The sequence below is a fragment of the Spinacia oleracea genome, unplaced genomic scaffold, assembly GCF_020520425.1.
Source record: "Spinacia oleracea cultivar Varoflay unplaced genomic scaffold, BTI_SOV_V1 SOVchr0_005, whole genome shotgun sequence".
Taxonomy (NCBI): domain Eukaryota; kingdom Viridiplantae; phylum Streptophyta; class Magnoliopsida; order Caryophyllales; family Amaranthaceae; genus Spinacia; species Spinacia oleracea.
Window position 1 is genome coordinate 54,875 of NW_026614333.1, and position 25,944 is coordinate 80,818.

A 25,944-nucleotide genomic window follows, 5' to 3' on the forward strand; every position below is an offset into this window, starting at 1 on the left:
AACATATTATTTACACATAATCATATAGCATAATTAGATGCATACTCTTTGTTGCGTGCCTTCCCTAGCTGCGCCCGAACCGAACAAGAACAAGTCTTTTAGGACTCCAAGTGTCGTCCCTCCGTAGATAGTCCACAGCACGTCCGGATCCGCCTTAAGATTGACCAACTAGAATCGCCCTTAAGGTACTAGAAAATTCGGCACTTTTATGAGCAAGATGTGTTTTAATTTTCTCTCAAAAAAAACTCACTTTTGAATACTTTGAAACTTTTTATATAAATTATGACCCCTAGGCCTTTATTTATAGAGTTATGGAAAAGGAATCGTAATCCTAGTAGGATGCGAATTAATTGGAATTAGAATCCTACATGAATTCTATTTAATTAATTTATCCAATTAGGAATAGACATTTAATCATACACTGACTCTTGCAGATTCAGGAATCACGCATGAGCACAAACTCACACACACACGGCAGCCACAAGGACTGCCCATGCGTGCGAGCTGCAGCCCACGCAGCAAGGCCCACGCATCCGTGGCCTTGGCGCGCGCTGGGCTTGTGACGTGCGTGCTTGCTGGGCGACGGCCTGGCTTCGTGCTGGGCCTTCGTCCGGCAGGCCTCGTCCGATGCTAATTCGTACGATACGCTTCCGATTAAATTTCCATTTCCGGAATCTATTTCCGATACGAACAATATTTAATATTTCCGATTCCGGAATTAATTTCCGTTTCGAACAAATATTTAATATTTCCGTTTCCGGAATTATTTTCCGATTCCGGCAATATTTCCGATTCTGACAATATTTCCGTTTCCGGCAATATTTCCGATTCTGGTAATATTTCCATTTCCAATAATATTTTCCGATACGTACCATGTTTCCGTTTCCGGCAACATCTACGACTTGGATAATATTCATATTTCCGATACGATCCATATTTCCGTTTCCGGCAATATCATCGTTTCCGGAGTATTCATTTCTTGCCTGTGACGATCTTAGCTCCCACTGAAACCAAGATCCGTCGGTTCCGAATATTCATAGATGGAGTATTTAATGCCATTAAATACTTGATCCGTTTACGTACTATTTGTGTGACCCTACGGGTTCAGTCAAGAGTAAGCTGTGGATTAATATCATTAATTCCACTTGAACTGAAGCGGCCTCTAGCTAGGCATTCAGCTCACTTGATCTCACTGAATTATTAACTTGTTAATTAATACTGAACCGCATTTATTAGACTTAACATAGAATGCATACTTGGACCAAGGGCATTATTTCCTTCACTATGGCCGAAGTGTTGGATGAGGCCGAGCCCTTCATCCATGCAACTGAAATTTTTAGCGTTCTGAAAGAGCCCCGAGGAAGTGACACCGCTGAACCAGCTGCAAAGAAAGAAAAGTTTGAGAAAAAGAGACGGCCTAATGGGATGTGGCTATTGCAAAAGAGGCAGATAAAGTCTCAGCGGCGGCCGGGCAGAAGAGGCCCAAAACTTATGATCGAGAACGCTTTGAATATAACACAGACCTGTACACCATCCTAATGGACGTTGGTTCCAAATTTGAGATTGAACGGCCATTCCCAATGAAATCGCCGCCGGAAAGCAGGGACCCCAAATTATACTGTCACTTCCACAGTGACATTGGGCATGATACCAAAGAATGCAAGGGTGAGAGCACTGGACGGCCTTGCCGCCAAGGGATTCTTAAAGAACTACCCTAGCAGGAATACTGCAGGCTCAGGAAAGCAGTTCTACAAAAAGAACAAGTAACCTCCTTCTGAGGATGACGGGAACCGAACCGACCCCGAGTGCGTGGCCGTCATATCAAGTGGATTGGCCGCTGGGGGTCCAACCATGAGAGGTCACAAAGATTACGCCAAGCGGCTGGGGCAAGTAATGTTGTCTGGAAAGGCTACAGCAGATCCGTTTCCTAAAGTAGAGATCGGTGAGGCTGACCGGGGAAAAATAGCCTACCCTACATAATGATCCAATGGTGATCGAACTGAAGATTACCAATCTGAGGGTTAGGTGCATTCTGGTTGATATAGGGAGTTCGTCTGACATCACCAGTTTCGAATGTCTAAATCGGTTGCAACATGACCCCTCCAAGATAGAAAAAATTCACTACCCGATTATCGGCTTTGGGGGTAGTGACATCCACCCCGTCGGCATCACCTCCCTTCCACTCCGGATGGGAAGTAAGAAGGAATTCCGGCAAATGGACTTTCGCTTTCTCATAGTCAAAGACTTGACTGCATACAATGTGATTCTAGGGCGTCCCACTCTGAATAGGGCAAAAGGGGTCATAGTTACTCACTTAATGCTTCTGAAATTTGTTTGTGGCGATGGGAGCGTCAGTACTATACATGGTGATCAGCAGCAGGCTCGGGATTGCTACTTAACTACCTTGAATCCAGATGCCTGGGGATCAGGTGAGGAGAAAGATGTGATAGGCAACAAAAGAAAGTGCGGCGGCATAAATTCTAAATCTGTGAAAGAAACCTTAACCATATCATCGGCTCACATAGAGGGACGCCGACCAGAACCTGTTGGGGCTAACTACGATATTGTGTTGAACTTGGACAAACCAGACAGGGTAGTGCCCATTGCAGTTTCTCCTGACAACCCGATGGCGGCAGAGTTGGTCCATTTGCTGAGAGAATTTGAGGATATTTTTGCATTTACTGTAGAAGAAATGCCCGACATTGATCCAGCCATGGCTGTTCATAAGCTAATTGTGGACTCGGATGCTAGACCGGTCCGTCAGAAGAAAAGAAACCATGGGGAGATTCGAAATCAGGCGGCGGCCGCTGAAGTGAAAAAACTGATGGATGCAAGCTTTGTCCGACCAAGCCAGTACCCAGATTGGGTAGCTAATGTGGTCCTCGTCCCAAAACAAACGGCACCTGGAGGATGTGCGTCAATTATACCAATTTGAACAAGGCATGCCCCAAAGATAGCTTCCCTTTGCCAAAGATCGACTGGCTTGTCGACTACATGGCGGGGCATGCCATGATGAGTTTTATGGATGCATACTCAGGGTTTCATCAGATCCCTCTTTGGCCGGATGATGAGTTATATTGCTACAAGGTTATGCCGTTTGGAATGAAGAACGTCCCTGCTACATTCTAGCGTCTCACTGTGTTCAGTAAGCAGCTTGGCAGAAATATTGAGGCCTATATTGATGACATGATAGTAAAAAGTAAAGAGCGAGCGGCACACCTAGCTGATTTGAGGGAAACATTCGAGACCATTCGTGCTTATAACATGAGGATGAATCCCAAGAAGTGCGTGTTTTGGGTAACGTCCGGGAAGTTCCTATGTTTCTTAATTGATGAAAGGGGAATTTAGGCCAACCCAGATAAAATACAGGCGGTAATCGATATGAGCTCGCCGAAGACTGTCAAAGAGGTTCAGCGACTTACAAGTTGCTTGGCCGCCCTGGGTAGATTTCTTTCCAGGGCCGGGTATAAATGTCACTACTTTTTCAGAGCAATCAGGAAGAAGTCCAAGTTTGAATGGTCAGATGAAGCAGAGGAGGCCTTTTTGAAATTGAAAGACCATTTTCACACTCTACTCCGGCTTGTTAGTCCCTTGCAGGGGGAAGTCTTATGTATGTACATGGCAGTATCCGAATATTCTCTAAGTGCAGTCTTGTTGACTGAAAGGGAAGGGGTACATATGCCCGTATACTTTGTGAGTCACATACTTTAGAATGCCGAGGTGAGATATCCAACTGTGGAAAAGTTTGGTCTATCCCTGTTCATGGCCAGCAAGAAACTCCGCCCCTACTTCCTAGCTCACAGACTAGTGATTTATACAGATCAGCCGCTGAAACTGCCGTTCATAAAATTGGAGGCCTCGGGTCGCATGTTGAACTGGGCCATTGAATTAACATCGTTTGATATTACTTATGAACCGAGGAAGGCCATCAAAGGGCAGGCATTTGCATATTTTATTGTGGAAATGACAAGACATGTCTTCTCTGAGAATACAAAAACTGTGTGGTAAGTCTATGTGGACGGATCATCCAAATAAAACGGGTGTGGAGCTGGTATAATTTGTCAGTCACCTGAGGGGGATTCGTTTGAGTATGCCATGCGCTTTAATTTCCAAGCGTCCAACAATGAGGCCGAGTACGAGGCCTTTCTTTGCAGCATCAAAATGTGCAAGGCGGCAGGAGCCAAGGAGATTCTGGCACTATTTGATTCCCAACTTATTGTGAGTCAAGTTAATGGAAATTACGAGACAAGAGACCCAACAATGATAAAATATATGAAGGTCGTCCACCAGGAAGTGGAAAAATGGAAGAGCTTTGAAGTAAGTCAGGTCCCTCGGTCAGAGAATAATCAAGCTGACGCGTTGTTCAAATTGGCCAGCTCCGCATCTGGTGATACCCCCCGACATGTATTTTGGGAGGTAAAAGATCATAAAAGTATTGAGCAGCTTGAAGCGGCAGTTCTAGACAGAATGTCCACCTGGTTGGACAATATAATTAACTTCAAGATGAATGGAGTCCTACCAGATGACCCAAAACAGGCGGCAAAGCTCCAGAAAAAATGTTCTTGGTTTGAGATGTGGAACGGAACACTGTACAAGGCCTATTCCCGTCCTTTACTGCGATGTGTGACGCCTGAGAAAGGACAAGAGATCCTACAGGACATTCACCAAGGGTGGTGTAGTTCGAACATTGGGGGAAGGGCCTTGGCTGTAAATGCACTTCAAACTGGCTATTATTGGCCAACTCTGAAGGATGATGCACTTTCACTGAGGTGCAACAAATGCCAGCGCTTTACCCATCTGATACACCGGACAGCTCAGATTGTGACACCCATCACAAGTCCAATACCCTTTGCTAAGTGGGGAATGGATCTCATAGGCCCATACACCACCGCGCTGGGTGGGAGGCGCTATGTCATTGTTGTTGTTGATTATTTCACCAAGTGGGTGGAAGCGGAAGCATTAAAGAACATTCCTAAGGCATTCATATGGAAAAACATCATCACCCGTTTTGGTGTGCCACAGTTGATCATTTTTGACAATGGACCGCAGTTCGAGACACCGAAACTTAAGGATTGGCTGGCCGAGCGTGGCATAGCCGGCCATTTTGCATCGGTTGGAAGGCCGCAGGCAAATGGACAAGTTGAGGCTTTTAACAAAATCATTTCTGAGGGAATGAAGAAGAAGTTAGATGAGGCTAAGGGATTGTGAGATGACGAGTTGCCAATTGTCTTATGGTCAATCCGTACTACGGCAAAAAACTCGACTGGAGAAACACCATTCTTGCTAGGAGCCGAGGCAGTCATTCCTATAGAAATGTGTGAGTGTAGGGGGTATTTTTGCTCGAATTGCTTTTTTCCCTAAAAGGGGTGGTTTTTAGAAACCTTTGAATTTTTGGATCTTGAAGGAGTCGCCACCAAACATTATTTTAGGGTCCCGTTTGGAAAGACCAAGAGTGACTCGATTTGGATAAGGCTTTGAATCTTCGAAACGGATGGGTGAGATCCGGGCACGGGAACGAGATGCTTATTCCGCGAGCTTTAGAAATTATTCAAGTACGTGGCACAACATTTTCAAAAAATACCCTAGTTTAGACTATGTGGGTTTGAGTTTAGAGCAAATTGAATTTCTATTTTGTATTGTGGTCACTTTGCTTTAAAGTTAATTTAAGGGAACCTAAGATCGGTTTGTCCAATAAATTATCTTTGTTAAGCGTGATGTAACCTTGCATTTGATTGTATTTAGCATGTGCGGTGATGAAAGCAATAAAGCAAATAAAGCAACATCACAATAGTAAATAAGTGCGGAATTAGTAAATACAAGACCCCCTAGAGATGGAGTAGGTCCACATTGCCTAGAAGGACTAGGCAAGTAAAGTTGCATAATTGAAAGTGCGGAATTGAAATGCATTATTGAAAGTGCGGAATTGAAAGGTGCATAATTGAAATTGCAATATTGAAATTTGAACTTAGGCACATGAAATCCGAACTCCAAACGGCTACTTAAAAATAAGTGTGTTCGACACGAATTCAAAGCCAAAAATCTCAACTTGGGAGAAGTTGCTCACCCCAAAGTATCCTAGATTTTGCATATGGAACTTGAACTTGAAAGCTTGAAACTTGAAATATTGAACTTGAAATACTTGAACTTGAAATATTGAAATTAAGAGACTTGAATCTCAAAGATCGGGCCTTCTAATGTTGAAAAGGTTAGATCTTTGATGTGATCTTACTTTGAAAGAATCCTAGTTTAGGGAAGTAGTCATGAGCAACCCTAAACATTGTTGGATTTTGAAATTTGAAAACTTGAACTTGTATATTGAAAAATGGAGTCTTGAATCTCAAAGACTAAACCTTTAAAAGTTAGAAAGGCATCATCTTTGATTACTCCATGTTTGAAAATGATTCTAGTTCAAACAAGTGATTACAAACAACTTTGAACATCCTTGAATCTTGAAAGTTTGCATTTTTGTATTTTGAAAAGTTTGGATTTTGAAGAAATGTATGATTTTTTCAAGTGACATTTTTAAGAGTAAAAATGCCAACTTACTAATCATTTTGAAATAGAAAATCAAAGCAATATTGAATAGATTAGGGTTGGGACTCGGAACGTGGCGTGGATGCTGCCAAAAGGGACGGAAAGATGTCGTCCTTGCTTTTGGATTGTATTGTTGTACCATTGTACGACTAGTACGACCTTGGCACGTAGTGATTGCTTGGGGATTAAGGCTTAGCTTTCGTCTAAAAACAAGTCGTTTTGGGTTTTTGAATTCGGTTTTACGGGACGAGGCCCGGCTTGCTCGGTTTTGTGGGTCGGCGCCCGAATTTAACTTGCCTTATATGATTTTGAGTGGAAAAGGCCTTGTAAAACCAATGGGATAGTCCATTGGGTGAGATTGTACTTGGATTTTGAACTTGATTTTTGAAATTTGTATTTTGTACCGAGTTCCGGAAGGGGAACGGCCTCGGGGATTGGATTTTGGCTCTTGGATTTTGGACATGCTTCTAGCAATTGGAATTTCCGCACGGAGTTGCTCTAACTACCTAACAAGGATAATGGTATCGTCATCATCCCAATGGGGAGACACAAATTAGGTCTCTACAGAAGCCCCCACTTTGACTGAGCGTTCGGTTAGGAAAGCGCAAGTCAAAGTTTTCGACTTGGGACGGAGAATATTCAACATGTTCTGCAATCAAGACCACTCTTTGTACGCCGATACCTGCACAAAACAGGCGTTAGAAAAAAGGACAGAGTCTACCTCGGTTCGACTGTGACGACCTCGGCTTGTACTTGTACTGCGCTTCCGTCTTTGAGTTAGGACGGAGCTTGGCATCGAAAATTTTGATTTTCGAATTCTTGAATTTTGAACTTTGAATTTTTTGAATACCCGGAGTTAATCCGTTGGGGATGTGCTTCACTGGGGACAAGAGCTTTTTACTGGCCCTTGAGATTTTGAAATTTCGGCTGACTTTCCTGGAGCTTGGGTCCGTTGGGAGTCGAACGCCTAAATTGTTGCATTTTTTGGACTTTTTATTCTTGAAATGCTGATCTGTTTGTACTTGGGGATACATGTATATACCAGTATTTTCGAAAAGTAGCACGATTTGATGTTTGATGCCTGGTGCAGAAAATCGTAGCAGCAAAGGACGTGCAATCAGCACGGGAGACCGCGCATGCTGAAGATTCCTGCGCATGCAGCAGGCAGCGCTGGGCGCTGAGCTCGGCGTTCGACGCGGGGCTGCGCTATATAAGTGCCCCTTGCCGTGCCATTTGAGGAGAAATCCCTCATTCTCTTGCTTTCTTTTCTCTCTCAAAGGTCGAATTGTCTTCCCTTGGTCTTGCTCTTGCCTTGTCCATGTAAGTATTTCATGTTTTGCTTATGAAATAAATTCTAGGATTGCATGTAGTTTTGATATTTTGTACTTTGAAATGCTTGTTGACATGATGCTCGCACGATAGTAGGCTTCTTGAATTTTGTAGAAAAATTGTTTGATACCACTCGAACTTGAACTGTTGGAACTTGTGGTATTGAAATTTTGAAATTTTGAATTTTTTTTTTCTTGAACTTATAGCTGCTTTGGCATGGGTAGCCAAGGCGTTGATGTAGAACTTGTATAGGTGGCATGGATAGCCTATGCGTTGGTGTAGAATTTGTATACCTGCTTTGGCATGGATAGCCTAGGCGTTGGTGTAGAATTTGTATACCTGCTTTGCCATGGATAGCCTAGGCGTTGGTGTAGAGGTCCTTGGTTGGGTCTGTACCGCCGCTGGGATTTTTCGAATTTGACTTTTGTACGGGCTAGTATAGGATAGCCCCCAGTTTAGAATCTTGATGTTTTGTATTTTGCATGACTTAGTATGCCTCGTCATACTCGAAGAAAGCTTGCCGAACGCTCAGTGGTTTGAGCTGCTATGGAGGATGCTTCGGATGATGAAGCGGCTGCCACAAATATGCCGGAGGGGGGCATGATTCCCCGGAGACTGCCCAATTTCGTTGGGACTGGTTGGAGTCCTTCCGATCTAGTGTTCCGACCGGATTTTCATTTGTCTCAGCGGCCTCGCGCTGGCTTGGGGAGTTTTATACTGTGCTTTGAATTTGTGTTTTGAACTTGTATAGGTTTTGAACTGACTCGTTCATCCATAGGCCGACGGAGAGCCTTTTTGCACCTTTTGGTCCTTGGCGGAGCTGCATAAGGCTTTTCGAGCCATCCGTGCTGACAAGGAGGCTATGGGAATCTGGTTGCAGACGGGCCTGGTTGATTTCTGGCGTGCCATGGGAGATACTCCGATGAGAACGGGGATCAAACCCCGGCTCTACAGGCTTTGCTGGAGCGGTGGTGGGATACCACCAACACTTTTCATATGGCATGGGGGGAGATCACCATTACCCCCTTCGAGTTCGCCATGATTACGAGCCTTCCTTTTTCCGAGAGGACCGTGATTTTGGATTCTAGGATGAAGTGGTTCTCGAGTACTACCAGGGACTTGCTCGGCCCTGTTGTCGATTTGGCTGATGATGATACTCATGCTTCTGTGACGGTGATCATGGATGTTATCCGTAGTGTAGGCATATCTGCGGAGCAGAGGGTTCGACTTTTCCTCTTGGCTCTGGTGAGTAGAGTGATGGCCCCGGGCAGGAACAGTCGGGTGCACATCGGCTTCCTGACAGCTTTGCAGGATTTGAGGGCTGTTTCGAGCCTCAACTGGGGTGGTATGGCATACGACCACCTCTTGTATGAGATGAAGTGGGCCTCTAGGACTGCGCCCGAGGGCGTACTGAGCATTGCTGCTTTTTGGAGTGTGCTGGAGGTATATGGGACTCCTTGTACTTTGTATATTGTACTTGTATGCTTGTATCTTGAACTTGACTGATGCTTTGCTTGTTTTTTGAAAGAATTTGATGTACGAGCACTTCCCGACTTTGGCGCATGAATCGTGCTGGAAATGCGGCTTACCCGTATGCTGCTTCTTGGATAGGAGCGGTGCGCAGGAGGGTGCCTCTGTTTGCCTCCCGCAGAGCTTGGAGAGTTTTACCCATTGATAAGGTAAACCTTTTGTACTGTTTTGTTCTCTTGTATTTGTATTTGTATAGTTTCCTGAATTATCTGCTCTGTAGGTGGTTTGGCGTCCTTTTGCTGACGCGCCTATACCTATTTTGGCCGCTCGGGCCCATTTCATGTCTTCGAGGCGGGTCTTGCTTTCGGGCGTGTATCGCCATATGTGGTACTTGGGGGAGAGCGTGTCCCTTCAGCACAGTACGGGGGACAGGCTTCTCCCTAAGGATCCACCGGGATCCATGTTGGCGCCAGACGATGAACTCTCCCAGCTCTACTTGAATGCTGGTGATGCTGTTTGCCTCCCTTGGGAGAACTTTGTAGATAGGAGGGGCCTCTATGAGGACCTTCTGGGGAGACTTGCTCCACTTGTAAGCTTCGTACTGCCGGTGAGCTTTCGAATCTTGCACCTTGTATTCTTGTATTCTTGTATGTTGGTTTGATTGTATGATTGGATGATTGTATGTAGGAGGAGGAGGTTGATCCCGAGGACATTCCCTATGCTGATAAGGTCGTCCGTTATGAGAACTCGGACGGGGAACAGGTGGAGGTGACCATTCCTGTAGCTTCTCCTCCGCACCGAGGATCGTATGATGCTGTACCTGAGCATTATGCAGCTATAAGTACTTGTATTTGCTTGAAATTGATTGTAATCTTGTATCTGGAAATTGATCTTGAATTTTGTATGCAGGCGCCTCAGGTGAGAGTGCGTCGCTGGATGCTTCTGATTGAGTCCTTGAAGAGGCATTGTGCCAAACTGACCCAAAAGCTTTCTGGCCGGGACAGAGAGGTGCTTTTCTTGACTTTGAAATTTGTATTTCGGAAAACCAAAACTTGGATGTTGATTCTTGAGATTTGTACTTTGTATAGGAGCGCCGTCGAGGTCGCAGATGTTCCGTTGACAGGGAGAATCAGGCAAAGACTTCATTGAGGCAGGAAGGACCAAGCTTGGATCTGGGACAGGGGTCTCGTGCTGGTACTTTCCAGAGGCCTTCTGATGCTGGTAGGGGAGCTACCCCTTTTGTATATGCTGATCCCACCAGGCATTCTTTTGGGGATGCGAGCAGTTCGAGGCCTTTTGTTCCTCCCCCTGATTACTACTTTGGAGGGAGCGGTCCTCAGCCTTGGGGTGCGGATGCTTGGGCTTACTGGTCGGAGATGGAGAGGATGCGTCAGGCTCAGATGTTTGGGACACCGCACCAGTTCATGGGGATGCCGCCGCCTTATCAGTACCCTTCCCCTCAGCAGGGAGTTTATCCTTCTCCTGGCACTCTTCGTATCTCGGAGCAGGAGCCTGGTACCCCCGGGACAGAGCTGGATCGGGATCTGGAGCGTTACCAGAGCCGCAACAGGGGTAAAGAGCCTGTGATTGACATTACGGCTGGTGATGACTCGGATTGACCCTGCATGGTAGCGAGTTCCAGCTTGCCTTGGTTTGATTTTTTGTATGGATGGTACTTGTATGGATTTGTACGGTTTGGAACTTGAATTTTGTATGGTTGTATGGTTTGGAAATTGGTTTGGAACTTTGAAGCTTGGATTTTTGTATGTTTGAAAATTTGAACTTGTATGCGTTGTGTGTGCCTTTAAAATTTTTAGCTATATGCATGCATGAGGAATTTGCAAAAATTTTGAAAAAATTTGCCCATATTTTCGGGTGTATATATCCACTATAATCCCCCACTTTGACTGAGGTTTTTTTGGTTAGGAACAGCGCAAGTCAAAGTATATCAACTTTTGCTATGCATATGCAGACTCGACTTAGGACGCCGATCTAGGACTAGAATGCTTGACTTTTGAATAAATTGACCCAAAATCTGCCCGAAGCGCTGACTCGGACTGCTTGAAATTGCGCGGCTTGCGGCTTTGGAATCTTGAATAATAGAGGTTGTACTCTGCTGTCCGAAGCACTAAAGGGCGTGTACTCGGAGTCATAAGGAGGACGGTGGCCTCGTCCTTCGTTGCAGGCCCCTGCGTTTGGCGCAGGGCTCGGCGCCTGGCGCCATTGTGCTGACATGCTTGTATAAATAGGGGGCTCGTCGGATCATTTCTTTGCAACACTCCTTCCCTGCTTTCCTTTGCATACTGCTTCCTCACGAAAAAGAAGAGAGAATATGGCTATGTCTTTTGAAAATGCCTTGAACTCGTGGCTCGGTTCGCTAGGCAAATTGGAGAAAAGAGAGCTTGATGGCCTGCATCTTGGGGTGCTCGCCTCCTTTCGATTGGTAAAACTTGATGTGCACTTCATTCTTGCTGCTTTGGAGGCTTGGGATCCGAATCATCATTTCTTCCGCTTCGGGAATAATGAGGTATGTCCCCTCCCTGGGGAATTTAGTGCTATATTGGGGTGGCCCATTATGCTGGAGCCATGCATGCTGTTAGGGGGGAAAATACCCTCTTGGTGACGTGGACAGACGTGGCAAACAGTGCCTATGTGGCTGCCAGCAGGACGTATGCCTTTCAGACTCACCCTCAACGGCTGGGATCAAGACAGCCGTTACAAACTGTTGATGGAGCCGGCTTTCATTACGCATTTATTATTCAATTATGTGCAATTAAGCACAAACATTACGTTCTTGTTACGAAGTCCTATAAAATGGCTTAACTTTGTCAGTTTGTATATACGAATTCTAAGCAATAATAATACTATTATTCCTTGCTATTACAACTTGCTCTCGTTACTCTAAATTATCTAGCTCGATCGATTGTTAGCACCATCATCAAGGCAAGTTCGTCTCTAAGTAGAATTTGCCCAAAACAATTTGGCGCCCACCGTGGGGCTGACAATCAAAAGCAGCTTGATAATACCATTCCAATCACCATGGCCGGAAATGCTAGCTCATCCGATGATATCACTCGTCGCTTCGAAGCCATGGAGCAGCGCATCAACATCCTCCAAAAGGAAAACGAAGCATTGCACTCCCAGGTCAGATCCACCGCCTCCATCGCCACCAGGTTAAGGTTCCAGTATCGGCGAGACACCTCTGGTCTAAACCGCCGTTTAGATCTCGACACTGCTCCGGACCATCCTCTCCATGTACCTTTTGGCGAACCAGGAGGCCCAATCTTCGAACAGATTTGCGAGTTCGACCCGCTGCCAAATCAGCCCCGCTCTAACCCGAGTTGGCTCCCCGCGCCACCAACTCAACCATCTTCTGCAGGTACATCGGCGGCCGCCATCGCCACAACAGCTGCCCGGGTCACCCCATACTAGGTCGGCATGACGACATCCTCCATGATGTCGGTTCCCACCTCCGCTCCGGCATCTCGTCCGTTACCACCCCCAATGGTAACCATGTCGATGCCCCTGCCCGTCACAGTCCCGGCACAAGGACCGACACCGGCGACTCAAATGCCATGGGATCAACTCTTTTCTCAGCAAATCGTTCAGCCTGTTGTCAACCTAGTCACTTCAGCACCAGGAGCACCCCCCCAATTGATGGCGGTTCCTTTAGCCAGTCAAGCGCCGCAAGCAGTGTTCCCGAGCACCCTCATGCGACCAGACTCTTCTCGAAACTATTCTCCATACACTCCTCTTAACATGTCAGTCGTTCCAGTTAGTCGCGGTTTCGCAACTCCTTTCCCTTATGTTGCAGGTACCCATGCTACCCAAGGAACGCCCCCTTACATGCAACAAGTGGTGCCGCAGTTCACTCCTCACCAACCTCACGGCGTATACCCACAAAACACTTACTACCAACACCTCCAAGCCAGCCTCCCCGAAACATTCAGTCCCCTCATCCCGGTGCTCAACAGCATCTACGAAAACACTAATCATCAACTCCAACAAATTATGACCATGATAAACAAAATCCCAGGAGTACCAACACCAATCAAAGAAGCCAGCCTGGACAGTTATGCCGACTCACCATATGCCGACCCCATCGATGCAATCGACATCCCGAAGCGATTCAGCCCACCCAATATGCCCATGTACGACGGAACGACCGATCCAAGGGAGCACATCTTGACCTACAAGCAGCGAATAATGACTACCCCAGTTCCCAAACATATGAGGGAAGGTAGCCTTTGCAAAGGGTTCGGTTCGACATTGATCGGACCCACCTTGAAGTGGTTAACCAGCCTGCCAAACGGATGCATCACCTCTTTCGCTCATCTCGACAACATGTTTAATCAGCAGTTCGCTAGCAGCAGATGCTTGGAGAAGCAGACGAGCGACCTGTACCGAGTGGTCCAACGCCCTGACGAACCTCTAAAGGACTACATAGCTTGGTTCATCAGGGAGAAGGTAACTGTACCTGAATGTGACGTCCCGACAGCAATCGAAGCATTCAGACAAGGTACGGCGAAACCGATCTTTGGAGGGATCTTATCAAATACCCCTGCAAGACGTTTGAGGACGCTCAAGCCAAAGCAATGGCCCAAGTCAGGTTGGAAGAAACTCTCTATTCCAGGAAAGGAGCCAATGACTACACCAAAACGGAAAGGCGATTGCCCTACCCCAAGAGAATCAGTGATCGTCCTGCCCCTTATTCCCGACCTCAACACGTAGCAGTGGTGGAAGATGACGACGACTCCGACTGGAAGAATAGCCCGGATCTGCCTCCAAAAATTAACGAATATTCTTTTTGTGTTGACACTGTAGGTCTGATGAACCACCTCTCGAAGATGGGGAAAGCGGTGCAGTGGCCACCGAAGTCCAGTAAACCCGAATCAAAGAAGGATCCGTCAAAATGGTGTGATTTCCACGCCGACATCGGTCACACCACCAACGACTGCGTTGCATTAAGGAGAGAAGTAGCCTACCTGTTGAAGAATGGATACCTCAAAGACGTCATGTCAGACAAAGCCCGTGGCGTCGTCAACAAAGACAACTCTAACTCTCCATCTCGACCTCCTCCACCTCCCCCTTACACTAAAACTGTAAATTTTATTGCTAGAGGCTCTGACATCTGTGGTTTAACTTATTCTGCAGCGAAGAGGCATGCTCGAGAAAGCGAGATAGACAGACTGGCCCGAGCCGTAGCCGCGAAGTATCTAACCCCTATATCTTTTGATGAATCTGATGCAGGGGACATCTCGGACAAACATCACGATGGCCTGGTGATATCCATTCCTGTTGGAAACTGCATGATCAAACGAGTCCTAGTCGACAACGGCAGCTCAACTAATATGATGATGCTCGACGCCCTCAAGGAGATGGGGCTCAACCCGGATACAGATGTCGTCAAGAAGTCCACCGTGCTGATAGGGTTTAGCGGCGAGGCAAAAACCACCTTCGGAGAAGTCACCTTACCTGTTTACACTCAAGGAATCAACCAATAGGTAAAGTTCTATGTTATTGATTGCCCTTCATCTTACAACATTATCTTGGGCAGGCCCTGGATCCACGACCTGAAGGCCATCCCCTCGACATACCATCAAACCATCAAATTCCCAACTCGATGGGGGGTTCAGGAAATCAAAGGAGATCAGCAAGAATCTAAAGAATGTTACAAAGTTGCTCTAAACCCTCAGCCACCAATAAATCCTCTTTATAGCAACTACAGTCCAGTTCCGACCTAGCAGGCTACAAACCCAAGTCTGAGCGACTTGACAAAGTCATCTTAGATCCTGCGAAACCAGAACAAGTCGTTTTCATTGGGTGCGACATGCCTGACGACATCAGGTCGGAGCTCATCACATTTCTCAAGGCCAACGCAGATTGCTTCGCGTGGTCCCATGAAGACATGCCAGGTATCAGCCCAGACGTCATCACTCACAAATTAAGTGTTGACCCGCATCACAAGCCCGTCAAGCAGAAACGGCGGAAGTTCGCTCCAGAACGTAACCAAATCATCAACGACGAGGTTCAGAAACTATTAGATACGGGAAAGATCAGAGAAGTCAAATATCCAGATTGGTTAGCCAATGTCGTCGTGGTTAGAAAGAAAAACGGGAAATGGCGTGTTTCCATAGATTTCACCGACATCAACAAAGCATGCCCCAAAGATTCCTTTCCTTTACCCCACACCGACGCCATGGTTGATGCTACTGCAAGGCATGAAATTCTCACATTTATGGATGCATTCAGTGGGTACAACCAGATTCTGATGCACCCAGAAGATCAGGAAAAAACCGCCTTCATCACGGAGCGGGGAACTTATTGTTACAAAGTCATGCCATTCGGTTTAAGAAATGCAGGTGCCACCTACCAACGCCTAGTCAACAAAATGTTCAGAAAACAGTTAGGCGACACAATGGAAGTCTACATCGACGACATGTTGGTAAAGTCCAAGAAAGCCTCAGACCACATTTCACATCTCCAACAAGCCTTCGACGTACTACGAGAATACAGCATGAAGCTCAACCCCACCAAGTGCCCGTTCGGAGTCTCCTCTGGGAAATTCTTAGGTTATATGGTTACTCAAAGAGGTATCGAAGCCAGCCCTAACCAGATCCGCGCAATCATCAGCCTACAATCACCTCAAAATCAAAAGGACGTACAAATATTAGCAGGCAGAGTGGCCGCCCTCAATCGCTTCATCTCCAGGTCGTCCGACAAATGCAATTTGTTCTACGACATCCTCAGGAAGAACGAGAAGTTCAATTGGACCGATCGACATGAAGCCGCTTTATAACAACTCAAGCAGTACCCGTCGAACCCTCCACTATTGTCCAAACCAAATGATAATGAGGAGTTACAGATATACCTTGCAGTCACGGAGTCGACCATCAGTGCAGTACTAGCACGAGAAGAAGACGGTAGACAGTTACCTGTTTATTACGTCAGTTAGTCTCTACTTAGCGCCGAAACGAGGTACTCCCATCTTGAAAAACTTGTCCTTGCATTAGTGGTTGCTTCCGTTAAATTACGCCCTTATTTCGAATGTCATCCTATAACTGTTAGAACTAACTATCCCATGAAGTCAATCATGAGGAAGCCCGAGTTATCTGGCAGGATGTCCAAATGGGCAATACAGTTAGGTTGTTATGACATCAGGTATGAACCTCGCACAGCCATCAAGTCGCAAGCTCTGGCAGATTTTGTGGCTGACTTCAGCCCAAGCCTCCAACACGAAGCCGACCAAGAAATCAACATACTGACCGACGATGGATCCTCATCGACATGGACCCTACATATTGACGGCTCCTCCAACATACGGGGAACAGGCCCTAGGCATTGTGCTAAAGTCGCCACAAGGGGACACCATAGTACAGTCTGTTTGTTGCGAGTTCAAAGCTACCAACAACGAGGCGGAATACGAAGCCTTGATCCTGGGATTATCACTAGCACTCGACATGAGTATTCGCCGACTCGAGGTACGTTGTGATTCATTATTGATTATCAGTCAGATTAACGGTTCGTATGCAGCAAAGGACTCAAAGATGCAGGCTTACTTGGAAATAGCAAAAAGGCTCGTCAACAAGTTCGACTCATGCACCCTGCAGCAAATACCAAGAGATCAGAACACCTAGGCCGACGTCTTAGCCAACCTCGGCTCAAATATCAAACCTAAACTCACTTCCATCCCTGTAGTCCACTTAATGTACCCATCCATCACCAAAGATAACCTACCCATCACCGAACAATTTCCACCTACTCAAGTGCCTTCATGGCGCGACCCCTACATACACTGGCTCAAACACAACACCATCCCACCTGGAGTAACCCACGAAAAATCCTTCCGTATGAAAGCCTCCAGATTCATCTTAATCCATGGGATACTGTTCAGAAAATCGGTGGCAGGACCGTACCTGAGATGCCTAGATCACGGCGAGATCGAGTTGACATTATGCAACATACATGATGGTGAGTGTGGAAACCACGCCGGAGGAAGAATCTTAGCCCACAAAAATCTTACCATGGGATATTATTGGCCCACCATGAAGAAAGATGCAATAGCCTTTTGCCTGCGGGATATTATTGGCCCACAAAAATACGACTCTTGCCAGCGGTTCGCATCCATCTCTCACCAACCTTGTGAAGTGCTCCACCCCATCCTGTCCCCTTGGCCCTTCATGAAGTGGGGGATGGACATAGTGGGACCCTTACCACAAGCATCAGGGCAGCGTGTCTTCATGCTAGCAATGACTGATTACTTCTCCAAATGGATCGAAGCAGAAGCATTTAAACGAGTTTGAGATACTGAGGTCATCTCATTCATAAACCGAAACGTCCTTAGTCGGTTCGGTATCCCTTTCGAGATCATCTGTGACAACGGTTCTCAGTTCATCAACAACAAAACCAAAGAATTTTGCAGCAGGTACAACATCACCTTGCATACCTCAACACCGAGATACCCTCAAGCAAATGGCCAAGCCGAGTCAAGCAACAAAATCATCATCAACAACCTCAAGAAGCGCCTCGACGACGCCAAAGGAAGATGGGCTGACGAATTACCTATGATCCTTTGGGCTGATAGGACAACACCCAAGACGGCGACTGATGTGGGTAAAAATACCCCGCCTACGTGGCTTAATTGTTGCATGACAGGTGGAACCTCCCAATTGGTCAGCCGCCTATTTGGCTGCCATCTAGGAAGTCAGTGTATGCTGATGTATGACTGGCCTAAATGTGCCAAGTACTTTTAAGGCCCATGGCCCATAGAGAATGTTATGACAGTGACACATGTCATTATCTGATAAACTAGCCAATCATATGAGATTACCCTAGGGTTTCCCCCCAAAAGGGAGAGACTATAAATATACTCAATTCCCAAGAAATTGACACACAATTCTAGATAGAGAAACATTCTACTACTTACCTTTAATACTTTCTGTTCATTAATTACATCTTCCTTAAAACCCGTGTCTTACTTAAGCATCGGAGGGAGTATTCCTTCGGGAATATTCTTGTTTTGTAGGTACGCCGCCGACGTGGACTGGACTCAACAATACGTGGAACCTGATACCTCCTCGTCATCATCCAAAGGAAAAACTCCCACAACATTTGGCGCCGTCTGTGGGGAGGTAAGGTAACATGGTAGACGTCCAGCACTTCGGAGACGCGCCCATCAGTCGAAACGAAAACGACGAAACCGCAATGAATGGTGATCGTCCTCCTCGAGGGAGGGACGACATAAGCCACCAGTCTGTAGGGCAGGACGGCCATCTTGAACCTCCTCCTGAGCCGCAACCCGAGCAGGTCCAAGTGGAAGATGAGACGGGTCAACCTTCGTTTCCTCCAGGTGGTCATTTGAGGGCTGATGCCGACACAGTTATGGAAGAGAACCCAGACTTGCCGGTGTCTGCTGGGCAGCTCAAAGACATCCTGCCTGGATTCAAAGCACAGATGGACACTCTCCAAGCTGAGATCAAGATTATCCGTTCTCAGTCTCATGGGACGGGGAAGGGAGTTCCTTTCTTCAATGGACTCACTCGGTCTAATGTCTGGCGGCAAGACCAAGCACGAAATGACGATCATGACAGGCTCTTTGACAGAACAAGAACTTCTTTCCAGCCTATCGCTCCTCGTCAGATCCTGCCAACTTCTCGGCCTGAACCTGGACCTTCCAGAAGAGTACCGATCATTCAGCTAGACCGGCCCCAAGAAACTGAGTTGTCAGATACAGGTTCCACCCCTGTCATGCAAGATTCACCCCTCGCTGCCCCTTCGCGCCGTCTCACCAGGACTCATGTCAGCCGCGCGGACAGCGAGCGGCGTAGAACATCCCAGAATAGAAGGCAGGACCCAATATGCCATATTCAACAAGGGGTAGCCGGCATTATCCTCGATTACATCACCCCATTCTGTGCTGATATCATGAATGCTCCCAAGGAGCCTAAAGTAAAACCACCTGCTATTGACGCCTATGATGGCACGTCTGATCCTGATGTACACCTCTTGGCCTATCGGCATCATATGTATGTCCAGGGAACTACTGATGCAACCTGGTGCAAATACTTCCCGTCCACTAGGAAAGGCGTTGCCTCCAAAGGGTTCGAGAACTTGCCTGCGGGAACGATCAACACATATGCCGAATTGGAGATGTTATTTTCAGCAAGATTTATGGCTTATAAAGAAGAGAAAAAGACGAGCATGCATTTGGGTCGAATACAACAAGGAAAAGATGAATCTTTGCGAAGCTATGTTCGACGTTTCAATTTGGAATTGGGACAGATTCCAGACCTGCCTGACGGGGTGGCGTTTGATAATTTCTTTAGGGGACTTAAGAAGGGGTCCTCTAAGTTCGATTTGGTGAAGAAAAGTGTGAGAACTATGGCCGACGCTCTGGATGAGGCCGAGTCCTTTATTCATGCCACTGAAATCTGCTCCGTCCCCAAAGAGTCTAAGGGAACGGAAGCCACAAATCACCCTCGGCGCAAGGATAAGTCAGACAAAAAGACCAGCCGTCCGAATGGGACATGGGCCATTGAGAAGAAAGGATATCAGGCAGACCGCTCCCAGGGACAGAAGAGAGGACGACCCTATGACAAAGAAAGGTTTGCATACAACACTGACCTGTATACAATATTGCTAGATGTCAGTGATAGGTACGAGATTGATCGACCGTTCCCCATGAAGTCGCCGGTGGAAACTCGGGACAGCTCGCTTTACTGTAAGTTCCATTGTGATGTGGGACATGAAACAAAAGATTGCAAATCCCTACGAAGGGCTCTCGATGGACTAGCCGCTAAAGGATTCCTAAAATCCTATCTCAGCACAAGCACAGGGGGAAGTGGTAAAAAATTCTACAAGAAAAGCAAGTCACCGTCATACCGACGTGATGGCAACGACACTGACCCAGAAACTGTAGCCGTCATCTCAGGGGGTCTAGCCGCTGTGGGGCCAACAATGAGAGGTAAAAAAGACTATGCGAGCCGGTTGGGATAGGTCATGTTGTCTGGAAAAGCTCCAATTGACCATTTCCCTAAAGTGGAGATTTGTGAATCTGATAGGGGCAAGATCGCCAGTCCTCATGACGACCCCGACCAACCTTTGAAACAACCCCTTACTAAGCTAGACGTTGCTGGACGAATGCTGAAATTGGCAATCGAGCTGAATGCATTTGATATCTCATATGAGCCTCGAAAAGCTATCAAGGGACAAGCATTTGCCGATTTCATTGCAGAAATGACGAGGCCAACTTTTGAAAAGAATGTAGCGACTCGCTGGACAGTCTATGTAGATGGCTCGTCAACCCAGAACGGGTGTGGAGCCGGCATAATATGTCAATCTCCTGAAGGAGACAAGTATGAGTATGCCATGAGATTCAATTTCCAAACATCCAACAATGAGGCAGAATATGAAGCTTTATTAGCCGGCATAAAAATGTGCAAAGCTGCTGGAGCTCAAGAAATACTTGCCTTCTCTGACTCACAGCTCATTGTGAGTCAAGTGAATGGGGACTATGAGGCAAGAGACCCTAACATGATCAAATATATGCAAGTTGTGCATCAAGAAATAGAACATCTAAAGAGCTTTGAAGCTAAGCAGATTCCCAGAACGGAGAACAATCAGGCCGATGCCCTGTCAAAACTAGCTAGCTCGGCTTCCTGTGATACCCCGCGTCACGTGTTTTGGGAATTGAAAGATAAGCGAAGTATTGAGCAGGAATTGTGCGCTCCTATGGTAGCTATTCTTGATCGGTCGTCAACCTGGATGGACCCTATCATTGCTTACAAATTGGACGGTTCGCTTTCGGACGACTCAAGTCTGGCCGCCAAAATACAAAAGAAGAGTTCTTGGTTTGAATAGTTTTGTACAAGAAGTCATTTTCTAGACCCCTCCTGCGGCGTGTCAATCCTGAGAAAGGGAAAGAAATTCTAGATGATTTGCACCAGGGATTATGTAGCTCCCACATTGGAGGACGTGCCTTGGCAGAGAAAGCCTTGCGAACTGGATATTACTGGCCCACGCTGAGAGAAGACGTCCTGGCTATGGTGCAAAAATGTGACAAGTGCCAGCGGTTTGCTCATCTCATCCACAGGCCGGCCCACCCTCTCACTCCTATCATGAGTCCCATTCCGTTTGCCAAGTGGGGAATGGACCTGTTAGGGCCATATACAGCGGCCCCTGGAGGCCGGCGCTATGTGATAGTAGCTGTTGATTACTTCACCAAGTGGGTTGAAGCAGAGGCTCTCAAAAACATAAAGACAAGTGATGCGAGGGCGTTTATCTAGAAAAATATCATGACTCGCTTTGGAATACCACAAGCTATCGTCTTTGATAATGGGCCTCAGTTTGAGACGCCTAAGCTGAAGGAGTGGTTAGCAGACCACGACATACACAGCTGCTTTGCCTTTGTGAGCTGACCTCAAGCCAATGTCCAAGTCGAAGCGTTTAACAAGATTATCTCCGAAGGGATCAAGAAGAAACTAGATGAAGCCAAGGGTCTATGGGCCGATGAGCTGCCAAACGTCTTATGGTCCATCCGCACCACGGCTAAAAACTTAACCGGCGAAACCCCATTCCTGCTAGCCTATGGTGCTGAGGCCGTGTTGCCCATAGAAATGTGTGAACCTACACTAAGAGTCATGTTATATGACGAGAATGCCAACTGGGAAATGATGAAGTTGGCCCTGGAATTTTTACCTGAAGTAAGAGGAAATGCAGCATTGAGGAAACAACTGTACAAGATAAGGATGGCGAGGCAGTACAACAAGAAAGTATCTAAAAGAGTGCTCAAGGTAGGAGACTTTGTCCTCCGAAAGATGGAATCTGTGGGACGAGCCAACGAACAGGGTAAACTGACGCCCACTTGGGAGGGACCCTATGAGATCTATGACGAGGTCAGAGATGGAACCTATCGCATTCAGGATATGCAAGGCCGACCAATTCTACGCACATGGAATGCAGACAATCTCAAAAAATATTTTTTCTAGGGTGTATTCTGACTGTCTTTTATGAAAGAATCTGTGGTCTAGACAACGACCGCTAATGGGCTTAATGAAGTAGTAATCTCCCTTGTAATCGGCTAAATTCGCCTTACAAAAGTATAAATAATACTACTATCGTTTCGTCCTATTTATTACTCTTACTAACTTACCTAACATATGCATGCAAAAACCTAATCGAATAGAGGCCTAAGAAGTGGCCCCAGATTAGCACAACATTTACAAGCCTAATTGATTGAAGCCTAAGGAGTGGCCGAGATTAGCATAAACATAGGCTGATCACCTATTAAATTGTAAAAACCGTTCCCGAAAACACGAACGTCTATTTTTTCTAAGGCAAATGGGTTTACTCCCATATGCTGCGGCAACAAATATGCCGCTCCAAATTTACGACGTGGGCAAACCCCCAAATAAGTCATATGTCGCGGCATCTAACATGCCGCGCCCAATTTACGATGGGCGCAAACCCCCATACAACTTATTGTTTTCTTAACAACGAATATTTTTCTAAGGCAAATGGGTTTACTCCTATATGTCGCGGCAACAAATATGCGGCTCCAAATTGACGACGGGGGCAAAACCCCCAAATCAGTCATATGCCGCGGCATCTTACATGCCGCGCCAAATTTGCGACGGGGGCAAACCCCCATACAACTTATTGTTTTCTTGGAAACGAATATTTTTCTAAGGAAAATGGGTTTACTCCCATATGCTGCGGCACCAAATATGCCGCTCCAAATTGACGACGGGGGAAAAACCCCCAAATAAGTCATATGCCGCGGCATCTAACATGCCACACCCAATTTACGACGGGGGCAAACCCCCGTACAACTTATTGGTTTCTTGAAAACGAATATTTTTTCTAAGGAAAATGGGTTTACTCCCATATGCTGCAGCAACAAATATGCCGCTCCAAATTGACGACGGGGGCAAACCCCCAAATAAGTCATATGCCGCGGCATCTAAGATGCCGCGCCCAATTTACGACGGGGGCAAACCCCCATACAACTTATTGTTTTCTTAAAAACGAATATTTTTTCTAAGGCAAATGGGTTTACTTCCATATGCTGCAGCAACAAATATGCCGCTCCAAATTGACGACGGGGGCAAACCCCCAAATAAGTCATATGCCGCGGCATCTAAGATGCCGCGCCCAATTAACGACGAGGGCAAACCCCCATACAACTTATTGTTTTCTTAAAAACGAATATTTTGTCTAAGGCAAATAGGTTTACTCCTATATGCCGCGGCAACAAATATGCCGCTCCAAATTGACGAAGGGGGCAAAACCCCCAAATAAGTCATATGCCGCGGCATCTAACATGCCGCGCCCAATTTACGATGGGGGCAAACCCCCATACAACTTATCGTTCTCTTAAAAACGAATATTCTTCTAAGGCAAATAGGTTTACTCCTATATGCCACGGTATCAGGCAAGCCGCGTCCAATCTGTGATGGGAGTAATCCCCCACACACACCTTCCCTTTATTAAAAATGTTTACTTTTCCAAGGAAGATAAGATCACTCCTACATGCCGAAGCAAAAAGAAAGCCGACGATGAGAAGCCGCACAACAATCCCCATACCCAAGTTCAGCGGCAATCATACTGATTGATTGACTTGCGTCAATCAATCAACTAAAATAAACTTGGGCATGGGAGTCTTGTTCAGAGACTTACAAACACCTGCTAAAGTAAACACTTACTCGGGCTTTCACCAAATTCCTTTGTGGCCAGATGATCAGGAAAAAACGTCATTTGTTACTGAGCAAGGCCTATACTGTTACAAAGTGATGCCGTTCGGTTTAAAGAATGCGCCAGCCACATTTTCAACGTCTAGTCAACACTGTCTTCTCTTGTCAGTTAGGACGAAACATCGAAGCTTACATTGATGATATGATAGTAAAAAGCAAGCAACGTGAAGAACACTTGGCTGACTTAAGAGAAACTTTTGAGACACTCCGAAAATATCAGATGAGGTTGAATCCAAAGAAGTGTGTTTTTGGGGTAACGACAGGAAAGTTCTTGGGATTCCTTATTGATGAAAGAGGAATCGAGGCCAATCCTGATAAAGTACAGGCAGTAATAGATATGACGTCCCCAAAATCAGTCAAGGAAGTCCAACGCCTGACGGGATGTCTAGCGGCCCTGGGGAGGATCTTATCAAGGGCAGGTGACAAGTGTCATTACTTCTTGTTTTGTAGGTACGCCGCCGACGTGGACTGGACTCGACACTACGTGGAACCTGATACCTCCTCGTCATCATCCAAAGGAAAAACTCCCACAACAGCGACCAATCATACTCCTTTCTCCCTAGTCTTCGGTCGCGAGGCAGTCATCCCTCCCGAAGTCGACCTCCCCACAGCAAGAAGCAGTTTCATGGCACCAGGAATGAACGACTCAGTCCTGGCCTGCGGCATTGATACCGTCGACGAACTCGGGGAAGCGGCATTGATCTGGATGGCATCCTACCAACAAGCAGTCGCGAATAGCTATAACAAGAACGTGAGAGTTCGAGTATTTCAGCAAGGAGATTGGGTTATGTGCAAAGTCTTTCCAAACAAGAAAGATCCTCGACATGGCAAGTTGGCTCCGACATGGGAAGGTCCTTACCAGATTATAAGACGAACAGGTCATGGCGCGTACGAGTTGGTTGACAGAGACGGCACACCTATCCCAAGAAGTTGGAACGCAACACACCTGAAATTGTACCATTTCTGAACACTTGAATCTTTTCTTTTTCTGGTTTTTCCTAACACACAGGAACTTCGGCATCCACCGCCGCTATGTCGACACCCCAACAAAATGGTGTGGGCATGACGTCTTACGAACCTGAGAACATCTCGGACATTACTATGATGAAACGCAATTAGAAAGGACAAAAGAAGTTAAGTCCCTTGTCTGTATCTTTTTTACTTCTTTCTTCTTTCGTATTATTATCATTAGCTTAGGCATCGGAGGGTCGTTGGCTCCACCAACGGCCAACCTTCACGCCATCATCTCGTTTTGCAGGTTACAACACTATGCCAGTATGAACGCACATCTAGAAGGAGTAGCTGACATAAGTAGGGGTGGCAATGGATCGGAGGTGGATCGGGTGGAGCTTCATCCGCCTCCATCCGTCAAGTTTTCTTCCATCATCCAACCCATCCATCACCCGATTTACCCCCATCCACATCCTACCCATCCATCATCTGCGGATGAATCGGATGGATCGGGTGATTAACCGATGAAATTAAAATCATCGTCAATTTTTATTTATAATATCAATATAAAGTAATATGTGCTAATATAGTGGTCAATGAAGTATAAATTTGATACATATACATTATAAAATAGCCTAAAATACTAATAATAAAAAATTATTAGGTAATAAATACAAGATTCTATTAATAATTAAGTAATTTTAGTGAAAAAATTAATAATTTTAACGGATGGATGGATGGATAGGGTGACGGGTTGGATGAACGTCCACCCGAATGACCCGACCCATCACCCGATCCACCCGCCACCCGTTTAACATCCGTATTTTATCGGATTTTCATCCATATGTTCGGTTCGGGTGGTTCGGATATCCGTCGGACTCGGATGAAATATCCACCCCTAGACATAAGC

General features: G+C 46.3%; 1 protein-coding gene across 1 annotated transcript; it reads left to right on the forward strand.

Moving 5' to 3' along the window:
• Window positions 1–3,381: 3,381 nt before the first annotated feature.
• On the forward strand, window positions 3,382–5,208 carry LOC110793282 (uncharacterized). Its single transcript, XM_021998143.2, has 2 exons — window positions 3,382–3,672; window positions 4,066–5,208. The coding sequence occupies exons 1-2, from the start codon at window positions 3,382–3,384 to the stop codon at window positions 5,206–5,208; spliced, it is 1,434 nt and encodes a 477-aa protein (XP_021853835.2).
• The last annotated feature ends 20,736 nt before the right edge of the window (window positions 5,209–25,944 follow it).